This window comes from Astatotilapia calliptera, chromosome 22 (assembly GCF_900246225.1).
Source record: "Astatotilapia calliptera chromosome 22, fAstCal1.2, whole genome shotgun sequence".
NCBI classification, from domain to species: Eukaryota; Metazoa; Chordata; class Actinopteri; order Cichliformes; family Cichlidae; genus Astatotilapia; species Astatotilapia calliptera.
In genome coordinates, this window is record NC_039322.1 from 24,117,571 (window position 1) to 24,137,765 (window position 20,195).

The window sequence follows — 20,195 nt, forward strand, 5'->3', positions numbered from 1 at the left end:
ATGAGATGACTGCTGTGTTTGGGCAATTGTCATAACATAAAAATAACAGACTATTACTAAGGCTAATTCTTAGATCACCTATTCTGGTTGTTTCCTGCTTTAACCTTTGTGCTCAGACTAGAACCTCTGTCTGAGGGGCTTTTGACATTCTTTACAGTTAAACAACTAATCTTCCAGGATGGGCGATTCTCTGCGCTCTTCTCCTCTTCCTTCTTCAAACCTCAGGGGTTAGAATATAGTGATGTGTTGGTCGCGAATCAAACAGCTCTTAGAGCCGACTCTTTGAAGTGAACCACACGAGCCGGCTCGGGGTTTTTTTTTTTGGTTTTTTTCCCCCCTTTCTCTCACCCTCTCTCTCTCACTTTTTTTCCGCTTCACTCCGCACGTGAGCCTTGTGCTTGCGCTGGGCAGAAGGGGGAGGGGCGATAGTTACAATCGCAATAGCACAGGAACAGAGTGGGAGGGAGAGAGAAAGAGTGCCAGGGACAACAACGTCACATTATAAAGGTATAGTAATCATCCACAACTATTTTCAGTTGAAGATGATAAAGGATTCAGAAAGTTTATTCATGCAGGCCCATATGACAGAGAATGTGCATCTTCTTTTTGTTTTCATATTATAATTTATGTTTAATTGTGTTGTGGTTTGCAGTGTTTTGTGTTGTTTCACTTTAAATTTGTAAAAGGAAAAAGCTGAAAATTTAAATAGTTAAAAGTTGAAATGTGAATAGTTGGTTTTTGTATTATATGATTTATTTATTACATTTTATGTGGAGTGAATAAATAAAAGCATATTTACAGTGGCCCCTACAGACAAAGCACATACAAACTTCAAATCACGTACAAACTCCGAAGCACGTACAAACTCCAAAACACGTAAAAACTCAGAAGCACATAAAAACTCAAAACACGTACAAAACACAACAGAAGTGCTCCAGGATGCTGGGCGCAGTGTTGAGCTTTTGTTACCTAGTGGCTACACAAGCCAGCAAGTACCAACGACCGGATTTGGTGTGTGGTAATAACAGGTAAATGAACATTTTTTTTATTTTTTATTATTTGACTATATATGAATGCTTGTGTATAAATACACAAACAATACACACATGCTTTCAATTGTGTACTTTAAGTGATCTAGGTAGCTCTGTTTTGGAAGCTCAGTTCATGCTAGAAATGTGTTTTGGAGTTTGTACGCGTTTTGTCTCTAGGGGCCACTGTATATATTTATATATAAACATATATAAATAAAACCACTTTTTTTTTACAATAGTAATTCCTTTTGTGCATAATTTTATATTATTGTTAATAATAAATTAATTAAAGCAACAAAACAACCTGAAGAGCCAGTTCGGAGCCTAAAGAGCCGGGAAACAGGAAAGGGAAATGGATTTTGAAATGCAGTTGATTAAAGTGCAATTCGAAAATGTTTTTGAAATGAAGACTTAAAAAGCATTTTAAAAATCAGTTTATTAAATTGGAATTCAAAAATGAATTTACAAATGCAGATTTTGTTCTACAATTCATTATTTAAACACAGAATCATTTATTTCGATGCGCGTGGCTCTTGTGGTCCTCCATACCACACAAAACACAGCTCTAACAAAACTACTAAAGATGGATCACGTTTCACCACAAACTACGGGAACTCTACTTTCAAGACATTTGATCTTTGAAGTCTAAAACAACTTAAAAGATCAAATATCTTCTCTTTCACTAAAAGCCATATTCTGGCCACCTATGGAGGTTTGGCTTTATTCTCTCTCTCATTTGATGCCACAATGGTTTCCATCACTCAGTGGTACTTTTAGAAAGAGATGCTGGGTACACAAGCACTACCAGTCCAGTGCTTAGAGGGCGAGGCATCAGAATTTGGTTTCTGGATGGTCTACGGTTTGCAGAACGACAGACACGCTGATGGTCTTGCATGTGATGCTTCCGAGTAAACGTTTTGTGACAGAAGCCACAGCTGAAACTTTTCTCACCAGTGTGGATCTTCATGTGAGTCTTCAAGTTTGTTTTACGACTGAATGTTTTATTGCACTCTGGGCAGCTGTAGGGTTTCTCTCCTGTGTGAATGCTCAGGTGCTGTTTCAAACTGCCACTGTGTGTGAAGGTTTTACTACAAAACGGGCAACTGAATGGTTTCTCGCCCGTGTGAGTCCTCAAGTGGTTCATTAGAGTAGACTTGTCTTTAAAACCTCGGCCACACTCAGAACAGCTAAACGGTTTCTTCTCTGTGTGAATCCCCACGTGTCTGTGCAGGTTTCCACTGTCAACAAATCTTTTCCCACACTGAGAGCAGATGAAGGGTTTCTCTCCAGTGTGGGTTCTCAGGTGCCTGTTAAGATTTCTGCGATGACCAAATTTTCTCCCACACACAAAGCAGTTGAATGGTTTCTCATCATTGTCACATTGCATCTGAGGCAGTGCAGGTTCACAGGGCTGCTCACAGTCGGCATCACTGACATCTGTGTCTGAAGTCTTCTCATCAGGCTGCAGATATGGATCAGGATCTGGCCATCCGACAGAATCTTTAATGTCTTCAGTCTGGCTGTGATGAGGCTGTAAAGATCCAGGTTTTTCTTCATCCTCTTCACTCTTAACAGGGAGAGCACTAAAGGTGAACTGGGTGATATTGACTTCCTCCTGCTCCTCTTTAATGCTTGGGTCCTCCTGGTCCAGACTGGAGCTCCACTCTTGCCTCTCTTCTTCACCAACAATCACTTTTCGGATGCCTGGAGGTAAACCTGAAACACAGATATTGATATTGAGCTTGCGTTATCTTTAAACTACAAGTATTTTTATACATTGACAGTTTATTGGAGTTTGACTCTTTAGTTAGAAATAAAGAGATGATTGCTTTACATATTAACAGCATATGAAATTGACTTGTAAAGGTTTCACATCATGAGATTTCATAAGCATACATTACACAAGGCTAATATGTCAAAGGAGTTAAAGAAGAACAACAATCATCTGGTTTGGTCAAGAGAAGCAGACGGTTACACAAAACTGTACCAACAGGATAACATCCACACCAGGTGAGCAGCAGAAGACCAACACATAGCCTAAGCTAAAACTAGAGTTTACTGTCAAACACAGCAATAACGCTGATCATGTTGCAGCTACACCACAAACTGAAAAAAAGATTGTCATTAAATTGAAATTGTATTTTATATTTTGAAAATGAATTAATTTTCTTTGAAACTGTATTTTATCCTTTAAAAAGTAGCTCTCGAATAATTTCAGTTTCACTTCTCACTATTATGTTTAGGGATGGGTACCGGTGTCCGGTGCCATGATGGCACCGGTTCTGACATAAACGGTAGTAACCAGACCGAAAAGCAGCGCACATTTCGGTGCTTTATTTCGGTGCTTTTTTTTCCTGAGCTGTGATACACTTTAGATTCTAGCCAATCATTTTACGTTTCCGAGGATAGTAGGCGGGGCCAGGTACGTACGTTCTGTTAGAGCAGAGCTACAGATTAAAAATGTCCAAGGCGAAGCGGTCAGAAGTCTGGCTGTACTTCACAGCAAAAGATGCAAACTCAGCAGCCTGCAACAAGTGCTTGAAGCTGATACTGTGATACTGTCAAAGGAGGTAACACCTCAAATCCGATGAAACACCTGGTGACGCATAGCGTTTTTTTTTAAAAGCCCAGAAATGCACTGTATTTGATAGCTTGCTGCGAGACCTCACACCGAGCACATCTACTGCGGGTGGGTTGCCTGTTATGCAACATCCCCCAAAAACACGAAGAGGAGAGTCCTGGCCCCTAGCCCTGCCAGTGTAGCAGAAATGATGACGGATGATGGTGGCAGCAGCCGTTCTTCTCTGCGTGAGTAGCTAATTTACGTTGAGTAGGCTAACCACGTTATTACATTAATGCATGTAAGGTGAACTAGCAAACATCATCATAGCTACATGCGGCTGTCCTCTTGTTTGATGGCAGATACTCCCTTCACCCTGGCTAAAAAGGCTAAAATGACCAAAGAAAAAGTGGAAAACAGTTAAACATGAGAGGTTTAGGACAAAGTTTGTGTTTTTTCCATTGATTAAGCACTACTTCCAGCCAAGAGTGATACCATATATGCCCCATAGCTGCAGAAAAGGCTAACATTGTTATATTTTTACAAAAAACAGCTGAACATGAGAGGTTTTTGGACCAATTTTGTGTTCTCCATTCTTTAAGCACCGGTTTGAGCACCGGCACCGTTTCAAAAGTAACGATTTGGCACCGGTATCGGATAAAACCTAAACGATACCCATCCCTAATTATGTTTCAGTTCTACAATTCAATTTCAGTTCCAAAATTCAGTTTTTTGGGACTTAATCTGGTTCCGGTTAATAGAACTCCATTTTACCAGCTTGTTACTGACGGGAATCTACAGCATCTTGAGCTGGATTAAGACCTCAGAAGTCATGTTGATTGACCTGCAGATAAACTCTCAGGTTGATAATAAATGTATTACATGTATAAGAACATGTTAACAAATGATAGCCGTACAGCAACTTTTATGCTTATTGTAGCTGTTAGCTAAAAATGCTAATTTAGCGTAGTTTGCCCTGGGTTCAGCTTTGACAAACAAATATGATTCCAAAGTTGTCATCTTGTACCTTCTAAGAGTCCTGTATGCTTGAGGAAACCGCTACAGTAGGGAAACATGCAAAAGAATGTCCAAACCATTGTATTTTAGGTTTATTCATGTATTACACAGCATCCCAACTCTCTAGCTAACCTAATAACTACACTAATCCGGATAAATTTGAAAACGTTTCAATTGTTTTAATCCATATTGAAAATGCTACATTCCTGTACTGCGCATGCGTGAAACGTAAGACAATTTGACCTGCATCATTTCCGTCTGCTGTTTATTTACTTTCCGGTAAGATGTCGAGGACAAATACTTTATCCAGAGCTTTCTGGAGCATGTACAAATTGATATTAATCTAATAGGGCTGTCCAAATTGAGAGCAAACAAAACAACTGCTGTAAAATGCCGTCCGTCATCTTAGTTGAATTGGTCACATGACTGCATCATATGACAAAAATACATCATCATATTCGAAAGACTCCGTTTTTGCAGTCCACACTGTGACGCGAAAACAGCATTTTCAAATTTATCCACTTTGGAGAGCATTTTCAAAAACCTCAGCTTTCCTTGACCAAAAACGCCATCTCATTGTTGACGGAAAGCCAAAACAGAGAGAAAAAGATGCATTTTCAAACGAAAACCTATTAGTGCGGAAATGGCTTGAGGCAGTTCAACAACTCCTTGGCGGCAGAGCCTCTGGGGTGGATGAGGTCCGCCCTGAGGGGGTGGTACCTGTGGATTGGCAGACCGGGGTGGTGGTGGTGCCTGTCCACATTCTCATGCTTTTCAGCCTCTTTATTCTTATGCTTGCTGTTTCACAAACAAACGGCTGCAGCTTTGCAGCTTGGACACACACACACACACACACACACACACACACACACACACACACACACACACACACACACACACGACAGGGCCCAATACAGACTTTAAGCTGGTGAGACATGATTGCAGCTGCCATGCAGGTGCATCTGGCTTCCCTGCAGCAGCACCGCAGATCACTCCCCACCACATATTCCATAGTTGCGGTCACGTGGTTCTGATGACATGCGGAGGCAGCGCGATTTTTGAGTGGAGGGCGGAAGTAAACATGGAGGACACTGTGGAGAGTCAGGAGAGCAGCTATTGTGCAACTTTAGACCCCGTTTCTCGGGAGAGATATAAACAGATAGTTAAAAAATATATCGGACGTGATCCGTATTCTTTGAAAATGTCCGAATACACCACAGAAGTAAAGGATTTGCCTACTATCGAGGCTGTGGATATCACCAACTACTTGGTCCTCCAGACTTCTTACTACACTAGGCAGCAAATGAAAGCTTTCAAGAGTCTGGAGGCGTACAATTTTTTTTGTCAGCGGGTGGGTCCACAACCTTGGAACAAAACGTCTCCGTGATGGATACCGTTTGGTGTTTGCAAGGGTGAGTGTTTGTTCTTATATTGCTTTATCTTAAACACGCTAACAGTTAGCGGTAGCGGCTTTAACGTCAACAAACATGCCACATCCTTAGGACTTCGTTAGAGTGACAGTTGTTTGTTTCAAGGTAAACCATTCTCAGAGGTCTAACGAGACACCTCTGAAGACTTGGGTAATTGCAAAGGAGGATGGAGAAGTGATTGCAGCTCATTGCAATTGTATGGCAGGGTTAGTAGCCTAATTAAGTAGGATGTTAATCCGGGCTCTCAGCCGTCTGTTGCATATCCAAAATCGCCTCTGCACATCGATGCTGTTCTGCCCTAAGCTTCATTCTTTTATCTCGTTTGAGAACTGATTCCGATCTGGGTTTTCGTTCGTAGCCGAGATTGACCGTCGGAGCCCAGTCCTCCGACTCTTCGTCATCCAAAGCACTTGGGCAGCCTATAGTCCCAATCAAGTCAATATTAGACTACTAACTTAAAAGCACTAAGTAAACGAGAATTTAACGACAACATAATGCTAATAAGTTCGTTTGCAAACATAACATTACCTCTGACGAAGTGGTCGCTGCAGACACGGGCATTGGCAGACTCTGCTCCTCCCGACTGTAAACGTAAATTTAAAATCCATTTTTTCCTACGTTTTTCGGTTAGAATTTTCCATTTTTCTCCTCTTCGTTGGGCTATTTTTGGTACCCTAAAATACCGTTTATCAGTTTCTCGGGTCGACCTACTGGAGCATCCGTAAACACAACAGGACATAGGCATTTTGCGTACTGTCTGTCTGTGATTTTGCGCTTATCTTTTTCACTTCCGACCGCCAGTCAAATTTCGCGCTTTACGTCGACGTCACGTCTACGTCAAATGAAACCTAGCTATTGCCCAACTGAGCCCCCCCCCCCATTTGAGTTTACTCCAAAGATTTTTGTACTTTTGTTGTGCTTTTCTTTCTATTCTGACTTCTCTGTTATGGAAAAATATTGTTTGGCTTTTTTTTTTTGGATTACCCTGCAAATAGGACAAACAAATTTTATTTGATTAATTTACTAATCTTACTGGCTAAATTTCGTATACATAAATCCACTTTTTCTAATGCAAAACTGTTTTTTCAATGATTTATAAATGAAACCAGACAATATTTTAAAAATGTACAGCATTCTCATAATATAAAAGCAATTAAAACTATAAACTTATGCTCCTCGTGGAGCTCATCGTGGACTACAGGAGGAATGCTGACCCACATCCACCCATCTACATTAAGGGGACGGCTGGGGAGCGTGTGAGCAGCTTCAAGTTCCTGGGAGTCCACATCTCCGAGGATCTTATCTGGATGACCAACTGCTCCAAGCTGGTCAAGAAGGCTCACCAGTGCCTCTTCTTCTTGAGGACTCTGAGGAAGAACCACCTGTCCTCAGACATCCTGGTGAACTTCTATCGTTGCACCATCGAGAGCATCCTGACCAACTGTATAACAGTCTGGTACGGGAACTGCTCTGCCTCGGACCGGAAGGCGTTGCAGAGGGTCGTGAAAACTGCCCAGCGCATCGCCGGAGCACCACTTCCTGCCATAAAGGACATCTACAGGAAGCGGTGTCTGAAAAGGGCTGGGAAAATCATCAAAGACCCCAGTCACCCATCACATGGACTCTTCACCCTCCTGCCCTCTGGGAGGCGCTACAGGAGCCTCCGGACTAAGACCACCAGGTACCGGAACAGCTTCTTCCCCACAGCTGTCAGACTCCTGAACTCTGCCTCCTGACATCTGACCCACGTTAACTCATGGACTGGACACACACACACCCACAACCACCTACACCCACAACCACCTACACACACACACACACACACACACACACACACACACACACACACACACACACACACACACAGGACAACTGTACCCTCAAACACACAATAATAACATGGACTGAACCACCACTCACAACCACTAGCACTATATATAGCCTCTTAACTGCACTACTGTATAGTTCTGTGTAAATAATCATACGATCATTTTTAATTCTATAACTGTTTACAATTTGCGTAGTTCCCATTTCTGTATATCTCAGATTTCTGTAAAGTTCTTTATTTCATATTCTGTATAGTTTTTTTTTTTCATATTTATATCCTGTTCATAGCCTGTACATAGCTTGTACTCACTACAGCCTGTACATACTTGTAGCATATTCACAACATACTTCATACTGTGTACATATAACATACCGTAATAGACCCATTTCTGTAATTTACTTACATATCTCTATTATTGCTAATATATATTGTAATATATCTATATCATGGCTAAAGCACTTCTGAATGGCTGCAAACTGCATTTCGTTGCCCTGTACCTGTGCATGTGCAATGACAATAAAGTTTAATTCTATTCTATTCCTTGTTTGGTATCTTCTTAGACTTGTTATAATTGTTATTACACGAAACACTCTGTAACACTGTCTTCTGCTCGTTTAATTCTGAAATGTTTGAACTGCTAATTAAGACAGAGAACCCCCACCACACAAAAGTACGCATATTGAGAAACGGCTCCGGATTAACAAGAATGCGAGTATACTTGTGTACTTGAGAAACGCCCAGTGAAATGCAGAAAGCACAGAAACTGATAACTGCTGGCACCAGGACCGATGCTGTCAGAACAGCGTCAGGAACTGTTTCAGTTAAGATCTAACTTAATACAGTCCTCCGCTCTCCTCCTAGTACGCTATGTACGCAAGTAGGAGCTAAGAGGAAGTGACGTAAAATAAGAGAAAGGAAAAGCTGAAATTAGCACGATGCTAACGTTAGCTTAGCAGCTCCGTTTCTAGCAACAGGAATTAAACTAACCTCCTCTTCTCGCCTCCATTTCCGCTTTTAATTCCACATCCGGCGGTTAACTATGTCAGCCCCCCTCTATTCTGTCCACAGAACCGAACTCTGGAGGACTTTCTGGCTCTGCGGTTCAATCTGCTAACGGAGGGTGGGTCAAGTCCTCTGAAGTGTCAGTTACTACTTCCGGGACACTTTTAAAAATAAAGCTACAATGACGCGAAATAAAAGTATGTTTCCGGCGTGATTACAACAACTGGTACATCATACTGCAAAAATTGGTCAAATGCAGTATCACTGATACCAAGTACAATGCTAATACTTTTTACTTATGAAAGTAAAGGGTTATTATATCCAGATATTTTCATACTCACATGTTTGATGTTTTTTTTCTTGGTTGCATAAAATATCTTTTGTTCCTTGCTTGCTTTTGTTCGGTTTATTTTATATTTCCATTCTATTCCTCTACTTTGGTTTCTGTGTTTCTTTAACTCCTCTGTTTCCTCACAGACTGTCATGTCTCTCTCTATATTTTGTCTTCTGTCTATGTCAACTTTGTGTATCTTAGTCCTGGTTTCTATGTTTGTTACCTTGTATGTTATATTAAGTTTTGCGTTCCCTTACTTGTTACTCTTGATTTGTCCGTGCTGTCTCCACCCCTAATTAGCCTCTTGTGTATAGAGATTGAAAATGTGACGTCATTTCCGGGGTAAAACCGCAAAGGATTGTAGGTACGAGTGGCAAGCGGTACTAGCGAACGCAGGCTTTCACATGAAAACAGTCACACAGCGATAAAAAGAAACAAAGAATGGCAAGAAGCTGTAGTATTATTAACTGCAATAGCCGGTCGCATGACAGCCATGGGAAGCCAACGGGTAAAGAGATCAGTCTTTATCGAATTCCGTCGTGGAAGAGAAATTGTTCAAGCCATGTTTCCGAAGTAACAAAGAGCCGACGGATGGCCTGGATTGCAGCCATTCAAAGACCAAATATAACGTTCCAGAGCACTCCAGCTCACATGTTAGTCTGCTCCAAGCATTTCCACAAAGGTAAGTCTTCTGTTATAGTTATTACGTAATTAATCATAACATCATTGTTGATGTAGGTCACAAATAAGTCTTATATTGATTTGAATTAAATTTGTTGCGCTATGCTGCTTTGTTCACTGTGGCTTTGCGGGCTAATATTTGTTGTGTTTTGTAGGAAAACCAGAATACAAAATGCTGGAATGCGATCCAGACTGGACACCCTCTATCATCCTGGGTCATACAGAGTTTAAAGCTGCTACCACAGCGAGATTTGATCAGTTAAGAGAGAGAGCAATATCAAAACAGCCACGAAAAGTCTCTCCCTGGCACTGTGTCACTGCTCAGTGCCAAGCGAGGATCTGTTATGACTCGGCCTCTCCAGCCAGCAGCTCCGACTTCCTTCTGGAGCGTCATCCGCATATCGTGGGTTTCTGTCACGGCGATAGCCAGCTGCCGTGCTCGAGTGGTAGACTGGGTTCTCCTGGCATATTGCCTGCGTTCGCCAGCTTACACGCCAGTCTGACCTCGCTGCGGCGAGTGACAATTCTCCAGCCTAGTGTAGCCTATTCTGTCTGGCGTGTTGCCCGCAGTGCGCTGTTACATACCTGTTACAATACCTGATGGGCTGGGCTTTTGTCAAAATGTGTGTAACTGTTAATATAGGCCGTTATTAAATTGATTGCTAATGCAACCATATGGTACATTGACCTCTGAGGAAATTTTAGATGGCACTCATCATCAGAAAGGTTGCCGACCCCTGATTTAGAGCAGGCAATAACACAGTTGTCAAGGGGCCTGGGAACCAGTACATGGGAGTGGACCCAAATGCAGACACAATCGAGACAGCAATTTTAACAAAGCTTTACTGAGTACACAGGGATTCAAAATCATGGAATGTGGGAACATAGCGAAAGTCTCTGCTGGAAAAGCACTGAAACAGAGGGAGAGAGAGAGATTGGATACAAAGCGAGGAAAGAGCTGTACTGGGCAAACCCCAAAAAGTTAATTCTGTTCATCTGGACATAGCGTTTTAAGTGGGAGAAACGTTTAGTCACTCATCCAAGTGACTTCTTCCATCTCAGCCGAGTGGAAGTTTCCTCAACCTTATAAACAGTACATTTGCACAATGACTGAAATTCACCACCACTGGTGAACAATGGGCTGTGAGGTCAGTTCATTAATATGCAAATGGTTATGACTATTTATCTTCAACCACTGATTAAAGACCGCCGATCAGTGACCATTGATTAATGGCCATAAGTACCATTCACAGAGAGTTGGGGAGTGGCTGCAATCACAGCACTGCAAGATGGAGAATGATGTACTCTTGGGCCCTGTAGCGTAACTCTTCGGTCCTTCTTTGCTTATTCTGCAGAACGTAAAGTTTCTGACTCGAGCCTTTCTTGGATAGCTTCTATGCTTTATGCCTAACCCGTCTCCCACTGAAAACTCTACGTCCAGATGAACAGAATGAACACTTTGGTAATTATTTAGCTGTAACATGATAGGACAAAAAAAGCAGCTATGAATGGTCTAAAAACAAATGCCGATTGCAAGAGCTGGTAAATGACTAGAGCCAAATTGGAACCAAATTGGATGAGACTGACTTCCTCAGCCTGAACAAAAGTAAAGCAGAAATTATTTTATTTGATAACCCATCCTGTGAGACTGATAAAACATCACCATTGGTCTTTTAGTTTCTTACTGTCATTTGGTTGCAAAGAACCTTGGTGTGACTTTTGACACTGTTTTATCACATTAGCTCTGTTGTTAAGACCAGTTTCTTTCAACTGAGGCTTCTCAGTTAATAGTTTAATATGTGCATTGAAGGACATGTCCTGGTCAAAAATGGCTCCAAGATTCCTCACAGTGTTACTGGAGACCAAGGTAATACCATCCATTGTAAGCATCTGGTTAGATACAGGATTTCTAAGATTTTTTGATGAAATACAATAACCTCAATTTTATCTGAATTTACAAGCAGAAAACTAGAGGTCATACTGGTCTTTATGGCTTTTAGACATTCCTGCAGTTTAACGAACTGGTGTGTGTTATCTGGATTTATGGATAGATAAAGTTGGATATAATCTCCATACGAGTGAAACTGTATGGTATGCGATCTAATGATACTGCCTAAGGGAAGCATGAATAACGTAAACAGAATTGGTCCAAGTGGAACTCCATAATTATCCTTAGTGTGTAAAAAGGACTCAGCATTTACATTTAGATAAGATAACATAAGAATCTATATCGCAATATAATGCATTTTCGGTAAATTCAGTGAATAGTTTATATAATCACCACATCAAAAGTACTATTTCTCATATACATTTAAATGAAATGATCAGTAATGAAATAAATATGGGCCTTACCTGGCATTATCCTATAGCAACACACACTAGATGACTCCATGCGGTCACGCAGGTGCTTTCCTCAGGCCTTAAGCTAACATTACTGCTCCTGTATGGTTGTTAGGAAACCAGCCTGTCTGCAAACGACAACTGCAGATGTCCAGTCTGTGAAGAGCACAGTTAAGCTCATAAAGGTATATGTTGTTCAGCTCCTCCACATATCTGTTGTTGTTTGGTGGGTGGTGACTATACCATGGAAAGTATTGCAAATCATCATCTAAAGCAGGGGTGGCCAACTCCAGGCCTTGAGAGCTGGTGTCCTGCAGGTTTTTAGATGTGTAAATGGCTAAATTACCTCCTCAACATTTCTTGAAGTTCTCCAGAGGCCTGGTAATGAACTAATTATTTGATTCAGGTGTGTTTACCCAGGGTGACATCTAAAACACTAAAAAAGTGTGAGAACAGCCTGAAATATCACATGAGGAATCAGACTGGAGAGAAGCAAATCAAACTCCATTTGTGAGAAAGGTTTCACAGTGAATGCAGTACTGAACAAACATCTGACTACTCAATCATTTGTTAAACCCTTCAGTTACCACTTTTGCAGTGAGGAAGATATCTGGAAAGACATATTACTCAGCACACAGATTATTTCTTAATCTGCAGAAAACTCTTCATACAGTCTCAAACATAAAGTGACATATCCAGTGGCTGAAGCTGAGCTGCAGGAAGGAAGGTTCACACAAGACTGACTTCATACATGAGTCTATAGAATAAACCACAGACAAAAAAGAGATACAGGAACATATGGAAGGCAAGAAGGACGTGCGGAATAAACTGAGACCAAGAACAGACACAACTGGCCAGTAAGCAGACTGAACATTCTTATGTGGTTTGTAGTGACACATTTGGTTCATTTGCAGTTCACTTGGATTTTTATCTGTGTGAAAACAAACCTAACCATGGGTAAAAGCTACAAGTTTACAAACTTGTAGGTCTGAAAACACCCTTAGATTCCAAACAGGAAACAGAGTTCCTCAGTCTCGGTTTCCCTCTGAGATTATCTGATTCTGAACGTTTTTATTTCTTTGTGGGGGAAAAGTAAAAGTTGACCTGGCTTTTAGACCACACTGAGGAAGTGAATATGCTGCTGAGCCTCTGTCAGTGGAGTGTTTGGAGTTTGGAGTGTTCAGATAAATGTTCAAAATTCCAGGGTAATTCTGAATAGTCATTCATCTCTAAAATTCTTTAGAAAGCTTTTTCACTTGATCCAGAGTGCACCAGATGTAGTGAGATATTCATTCCCAGCTTATTTGTGAAAACATGAAGCTGACTTAGCAAATGGAATGATCAAAAATGCAGCTGTCCATCAGATGGCGCTCTGTTACAGATTCAGAATACCTTAATAATCCCTAAGGAAATTACATAAATTATGTTTATCTCAGATTATAATTACTGATCAGTTCCTGATTAATTTATATTCAAACAGCTGTTAGTGTTTGAATAAGAATAAAATGTGTATGTTTTTCTGTCATATACTCATAGACTTAGGGTGTGATTTGTAAAAACAGGGAGCACTGGGATTGGTTTAGTGGACTTTCAGTGGGAGTAGTGTTTCATCGCTCTAGGTGATGTCTTCAGTCTCTAAACCACAGTGCTCCCTTGTACTCTGTACCTGTCACAGCATATTGCTGTTGATAAACCTAGCACAAAAAGTAAGGACATTTGTCTTTGGCTGATTACTTCTTTGTTGTAACAATGCTTCTTGGCAACACATTTTATATTGTTGGAACACAACAATAAACAAGAGTAAATCAGCTGTTTGACTCTAGCAAAGAAGTTTTTCATGGGCTCAGGCCACATACTCAACTCTGCGAAGCAACCCACAAATGCATTTTCTAACCCTAACCCTAACCCTAACCCTAAGTGGCACCATTTAAGGGGAAATAAACAGGCTTTCCAACAATATAGGATTTATTGCGTTTCACAGAAGCATTGTTACGATAAAGTAATAAACAAACAAACAAAATTACCTTGCTTTTGGTGTTAACTTTAAAATAATTAAGAACAAATACAGAATAATTAGGATTATTATAACTTTAATCATAAACAGCTTTGGCATGGACACTGTAACATATTTTCTTTAAATAATATGCACAGTACTCTTCACATTTTCTTCTTTAGGCACATAAAACCCAGTCAATCATAATGCCAGCGTTGTCATACAGAAAATATTTATGCCAACATTTGAACACAAAAAGAACACAACACAGTTTGCCCATCGGCAGCAGACTTTCCAGGTTGGCAGTTCATTATGCTGCCGGGTCGTTATCGCATATTTATTAACTTGTGAATAATGACTGACTGTCAGATTAGGGTTGACCTGTCTAAACAGCTGTACCTTCACGCAATGCCAATGAACAGTGAATTTCCTTAGACTCTTTTCACTGCAAATTCCTGCATGATGCCTCTTTTTAAAATTTAATTACCGTAATTTTCACGCAGAAACAGCAGCACCTATAGCTTAATAGATATCACTTAGCTTAAAAATCACAAGTTAATGTCTTAGATAATATAATATATACTTTGACATAACTTGTGTTACATAGCACTACAGTCTTTTCGATTCGATTACACTGTATTATCGTTTATAATTATGTCTGTTAGAATTCACAGACGGCCTGTATTTCATGAATTCTACACTTTCTACTTTAAATTTAAAGTGGTGTATTTTTTAATTTGTTTTAATGCGCTCTTACTGTAGCGTAGAGCTGCCACCCAGGCAAAAGAAAAATAGAGCTATATCACGTTATAACCTGAAAAGTTTGTTTTTCTAACGTTATACTTTTCATGTTTGTTCAATATACTATCAGTACAATATACTTTTCACGTTTGAACAACACAATATCACTTTATTAAAGTATACATAATTATCACGTTTTAGCAAAAACATTTTAGGTTCTTACAATATCAATATTATAACGTACTAACGCTTTCTTTTGTCTGAGTGGCAGCTCTACGCTGTACCATTATTCTTTCACATTATTAAATATGTTTGTTATCGATCCATCAGTTGACTGGGTGACTGACTGATGACGCTGTTTGTAGCTTCCTCTGCAGCTCTATCTTTAGCTCCTCCCCCCCGCCCGACCAGCTGATCTTTGTTGTAGTACGTCACGTCGTGCCCCCCTCCCTCCCCGTCATGTGAAGATTTATTTATTTTCTCCTCCTCGCCCCTGCGCCTGTTATCGCCGAGAAGCACCGTACAACCACAGCGGGACACCGCGACCACAGAAGGCCAAGTATTAGGGCCGCAGGGCCGGGAGGAGCGGGACGGAACCGCCGCTGACCCCGGAGGCGACATGACTGCGGAGTAGCGAGCAAAAGGACGCCGCTGCGCCTGCTGGTGAGCCGGAGGAGGAGGAGGATGGTGGTGAATGGTGGATGGTCTGATGGAGGTGCAGCTGCAGGTGGAGCGGCTCCTCGAGCCTTCGCCGCGGCAGCAGAGCCGCTGAACGCACCTGGAGCTGGACAAAATAATGTGAACACTCTGCAACTCCCTGGCCTTCGTCGTTAACATCATCATTTATGATTATGATGACGGGATCCAGTCACGTGGCTCTGGCCTGACCGACGCTACCTTCTCTTCCAGCGGCCCACAGACACAATGTCCGGGCCGGCTGGACCGGCACTGGCTGCGGAGCCTGGGCTTGGGCCGGAGCTGCCGGACCTGAGCCACCTGACGGAGGAGGAGCGCAGCATCATCCTGTCGGTGATGGAGAGGCAGAAGGAGGAGGAGACGAAGGAAAAGAGCATGCTCAAGTAAGATTATTGATTATGGAATCAGCTGGTGTTTAGAGAAAATAAAAGCATCAGTGAGCATTTTAATTAAAAAACCTCAGCAGCTGCAGCAGGAAGGTTTAAGAAGTTGACCTCTCCAGATCGTCAGTGGCAGAAGCAGACTGCAGGTGTTCAGGCAGCAACGGAAGAAAAAAAGTGAAGATAAAATAAAGTAAAGATTTAAAAGCTGCTCATAAATTTGGCGTTTACTTAAAAACAAAACCGATTAAACTAATCAGAAATGGTTATACCCACACAGCACGCTGGTCTGGCCTGGATCACCGTCAGCCAGCAGTGGCTGACGTCTGGCATGCTGAGTGGTATGTCATCCAGATATGGGCCAGGCCTGGCATAGTTGTCACTGTTTAAGTGATGGCATGCCGTATCTGGCTCGATTGTGGTTTGGTTTATGTGGCCCAGGCTCATAGAAAACGGGTCTAGCCCAGATCTATCATCAAGCTGGCACTTCTGACTGACTGGTGTCATGGCAGGGTGTATTCCAACCAGATGTGGGCCAAGTCTGGCATTGATAGCACTATTCATGTTCCTAATTTCCTATTTTAGTTTGAAGACCCAAATCCCATGTTGCAAACATTTCAAATGCAGGTTTGACAGGTTTGTGAGTTTACACTTTATCCAAAACCTAGTGAAGGTTTACTCATGTTTACCACTGGGTGGCTGTAGCTCAGGAGGTAGAGCAGGTTACCTACTGATCGGAAGGTTAGTGGTTCAATCTCCCTAGCTTCTCCTATCTGCATGTCAAGAGTGTGAATGTGTATTAATGTAGTTAGGACGTACTCAGTTGATAGAAAGGATGTGATTGAGTGAATGTGGCATGTTGTGTTCAGTGCCTTCCGTAATCCGGCAGAGTAGAAAAGCACTTTATAAGAATCGTTCTTCATGTTACTTTGCAGTATTATGTTCCGGCACGTTGTTATTACATGGCTTGATTAAGGTACACATTAGGCTTACATCTAGTGCCAGAGCTGAAACTGTTCTGGGTCAGTACAGGACCACCAGTTTGTCTGCAACTGGCCTTGTGCGGGCCATCATTCTTTGCGGTATGTGGGCCATGTGTAAGCACATTGTGCGGGCCAGATCCGGGCCATACCAATTTTGCTATGTGGGTATTAGAATAACTGCTTAATGCAATCATTAATCTAATTCACTCCCCTATAAAATTTTGCTGTATGTCAGGTTAGGCTGATTGATGAACTGTTTCACTGATCACTTTTAATTGGGTTGATATTGAGCTCACAGAGAAGAAGCTGTTTCTAAGTTTCATTTGAGGGACCTGTACTGATTGGCAGAGAACAACAGATCCTTCAGGTGAGAACAAGGATGTGATTGGGAGGGCAGAGAGTGGCCAGCTATCTTCTGAGCTGTGCTCATTGATCTGCTGAAGCTGTGATATAAATATGCCAGAAGATGCTACTGCTAATCTTTTAGCGTGCTGGCATAAAGATTAGCAGTAGCATCTTTTGACCCAGGTTGTTTTTCCTGAGCATTGTCAGGAAGTGACATAATTGCTCTGCCTCTTTGGTGTTTTCTGAGATGTTTTAGAATGAAATTAAACTTCTTTACACCAAAATAAAGGGGAACCATGTGAAGGTCACTGGGAAATATTTTTAGTGATCAAACTGGTCTGAATGTGGTGCACAGACTGAAGTGAGTTAGAACTTTCTGCTGAAAGCAGTCAGTATTTAAGGAATGAATACTCCCCCCTTCACAGAGCAACACAGTCCACTGAAATGTCTTCATTTTTGACATAATAATAAAATCAAATAGGCTGGTGATCTGCATATTAAACAGAGGTTCATTGGTTCATTCAGCAGATCAGTTTCACCAGTAACTGGAAAATGTTTTTGTAATGATCAATCAGCCTTTTATTGTGTTATTTATTATAGACTGGTTCTCATAGTGGTGAAGAGAGAGCTGAGCATAAAAGCAAATCTCTCAATTTACCGGTCGATCTACGTCCCTACCCTCACCTATGGTCACGAGCTGTAGGTAGTGACCGAAAGAATGAGATCGCGGATACAAGCGGCGGAAATGAGCTTCCTCCGAAGGGTGGCTGGACTCTCACTTAGAGATAGGGTGAGAAGTTCAGCCATCCGGGAGGGGCTCAGAGTAGAGCCGCTGCTCCTCCACATCGAAAGGAGCCAGTTGAGGTGATTCAGGCATCTGACAAGGATGCCTCCTGGGCGCCTCCTGGAGGAGGTGTTCCGGCAGACCCAGCATCCATTTACCATAAATGCATCCTTGAAGAGTTGTTTGTAATTTTTGTGTCTCCTCACACATCAGATTGTTGTCCTGATCTACATACAGTAAATGTTTATACATTCACTCGAGAAGGTCACCAGATAAATGTGAAAGCTCATCAGATAATAGATGAATAATTTTAAGTCACATTTTTATGTCATGTTGAAATTTTTTGGAATCTTTGCTCAAATCCTTCATGACGTGTTTTTAATGTAAAATCTTCCAAATGAACTGCGGCCATCTCAGTGTGGTTCATCCTGTTCGAGGAGGTTTTGATGAGACAGCGGTGGCAGACTGAGCTAATTGAGACAGGCTTGGTATGAGTACAGATCCTACAGAATGAGGACTGGCGTGTTCAGTTTGATTGTGCAGGGTGCAGATGGAGCTGGTTTTCACTGTTTCTCTGTACAGTGCTGTGCTGCAGTAGAATAAGTAGTGTCTGTCAGAATTTTTCCCAGAATGCTTTGCTGTATTTCTGGTGGATATTGTAGGTTTTACAGGCTTGCTGGTTCTTAACAGTCTGTCTCTCGAGTTTACTGTAACTGCAGACTAAATCCAGTTATCCCATTAGTGTGGGTGTTGCTTGGTGGATGAGGGGGTTTGTGGTTTAACAGGGATCAGAGCATCTGGTGGTTTTGGGCCGTCTGAGGACTGTAGCTATCTGTGAGGTGCTGTAACCACGTGTGGCCTCCAGATGTCACTGCAGAGTCACTGAGGTCAAAGGGTTTCAAAGCAGTCTTTGTGAACACATCTGACACAGTTTTATTTTAGTCTGTTTAAAATGTTTAGTTTGTGTGGGCCCTTTCATCAGTGAAGTCAAACCGAGCATCTTACTGTCCTCACTGTGTGTTGGATGTTTTTTTTCTTTTGTTGTTTTAAGCCCCTACATTGCCTGTCACTTACTGCCTATCCCAAGCATGATTAGCTTTGAAAGTTTTGTTTGTTTGTTTTGCTTTTTTGTTTGTGGTTTGTTTGGTGTGTGTCACAAGTATGAGCCAATCAGCAATGACTTCTATGTAAACATTGCTGTGTTAAAGAGATGGCACACACTGTAGACCAGCTGCCAACCTTTCAGGGCAGGACAGGGCAGACATCGCAACACTTTCATGATTTTATTGCCAGCATGTGATTAGACCATAAATCACAGACCTCCCGACTCTCAGCTTGCGGACTCTTATGGAGCTGCTGTGACATCATGTCAGGCCTTGGCCAAGCCTGCATCATGACTGTTGACCGTGTGCATTTACTTATTTTATTGTTTCATTCATATTTTGTTCATTTTGCTTTTATGTTTGATTTTCAGTTAAGAACTGGTGAAGTGACAGGAAGACTAATAAAATCATTTCAATGAATCCTTTGTTTGTTTGCTCGGTTTGTTTACCTTTATGGTTGGCCAAACCAACAAACAAACTGTTTCAGCTGTGTGTGCTACTGGATGAGTTGTTGCATTCTGACGCATCCTGGTGGTGGCAGAAGAGAACTGAATTAATCCCGTTTCAGCAGCTCGATGTCTCATTCTGTTTCTGCTTATTTGAAGTAGAGCCCTGTGTGGGACTGTTTTTTTTTGTTTTGTTTTGTTTTTTAAAATCCCTCTTCCTCTGAATTTCTGACCATTACCACCCACTCCGTCCGTCTGTGTCCAATCCTGCCCGCACCCACAGACTTATTGATATTTATCTTTCACATGATGTCAGAGCTACTAGGACTCACCCTCCTTGAGGGCAAAACAGTACTTCAGTCCTTTGCCCTCCAGCCATCCATCAAACGTCCGCACATTTAACTTAAACAAAATGCCATTTAGTTTCTGTGCTATCAGATGCACTAATCAGCATTTATTTACAGCTGCCAGAAGGATGTAGAGTATGGCATGTGAGTACAT

At 41.6% G+C, this 20,195-nt stretch overlaps 3 protein-coding genes across 15 annotated transcripts in view; 2 read left to right on the top strand and 1 right to left on the bottom strand.

The window, feature by feature from the left end:
• LOC113014589 (ubiquitin carboxyl-terminal hydrolase 29-like) overlaps positions 1-20,195 on the top strand; it is a 264,900-nt gene that overhangs the window by 34,894 nt on the left and 209,811 nt on the right. The window lies entirely within an intron of this gene.
• LOC113014593 (gastrula zinc finger protein XlCGF7.1-like) lies at positions 1,508-12,541 on the bottom strand. Of its 2 annotated transcripts, XM_026156247.1 has the most exons (3): positions 12,467-12,541; positions 12,236-12,379; positions 1,508-2,747 (listed from the first exon to the last, which is right to left on the bottom strand). In XM_026156247.1, the coding sequence occupies exons 2-3, from the start codon at positions 12,273-12,275 to the stop codon at positions 1,789-1,791; spliced, it is 999 nt and encodes a 332-aa protein (XP_026012032.1). In that variant the 5' UTR covers positions 12,276-12,379; positions 12,467-12,541; the 3' UTR covers positions 1,508-1,788. The 2 variants fall into 2 exon arrangements, with proteins under 2 accessions (XP_026012032.1, XP_026012033.1); XM_026156248.1 differs by lacking the exons at positions 12,236-12,379; positions 12,467-12,541 and adding an exon at positions 8,854-9,042.
• The window catches only part of LOC113014581 (regulating synaptic membrane exocytosis protein 2-like), a 58,727-nt gene continuing 53,901 nt past the window's right edge, over positions 15,370-20,195 (top strand). For 7 of the 12 annotated variants that reach the window (XM_026156212.1, XM_026156222.1, XM_026156217.1 and 4 more), the window contains exon 1: positions 15,371-16,036. In XM_026156212.1, the coding sequence (XP_026011997.1) occupies positions 15,882-16,036 (155 nt within the window). In that variant the 5' untranslated portion in view covers positions 15,371-15,881. Of the gene's footprint in view, positions 16,037-20,195 lie in introns of all 12 variants that reach the window. The other 5 variants (XM_026156223.1, XM_026156215.1, XM_026156221.1 and 2 more) reach the window with 3 other exon arrangements.

Excerpts from the sequence above, each read along its gene's own strand:
- LOC113014593 (XM_026156247.1), bottom strand. The coding sequence starts at position 12,275 with ATGGAGTCATCTAGTGTGTGTTGCTATAGGATAATGCCAG. Across the intron at positions 2,748-12,235 it reads TTGCTATAGGATAATGCCAG|GTTTACCTCCAGGCATCCGA; the intron begins GTAAGGCCCATA and ends TCTGTGTTTCAG.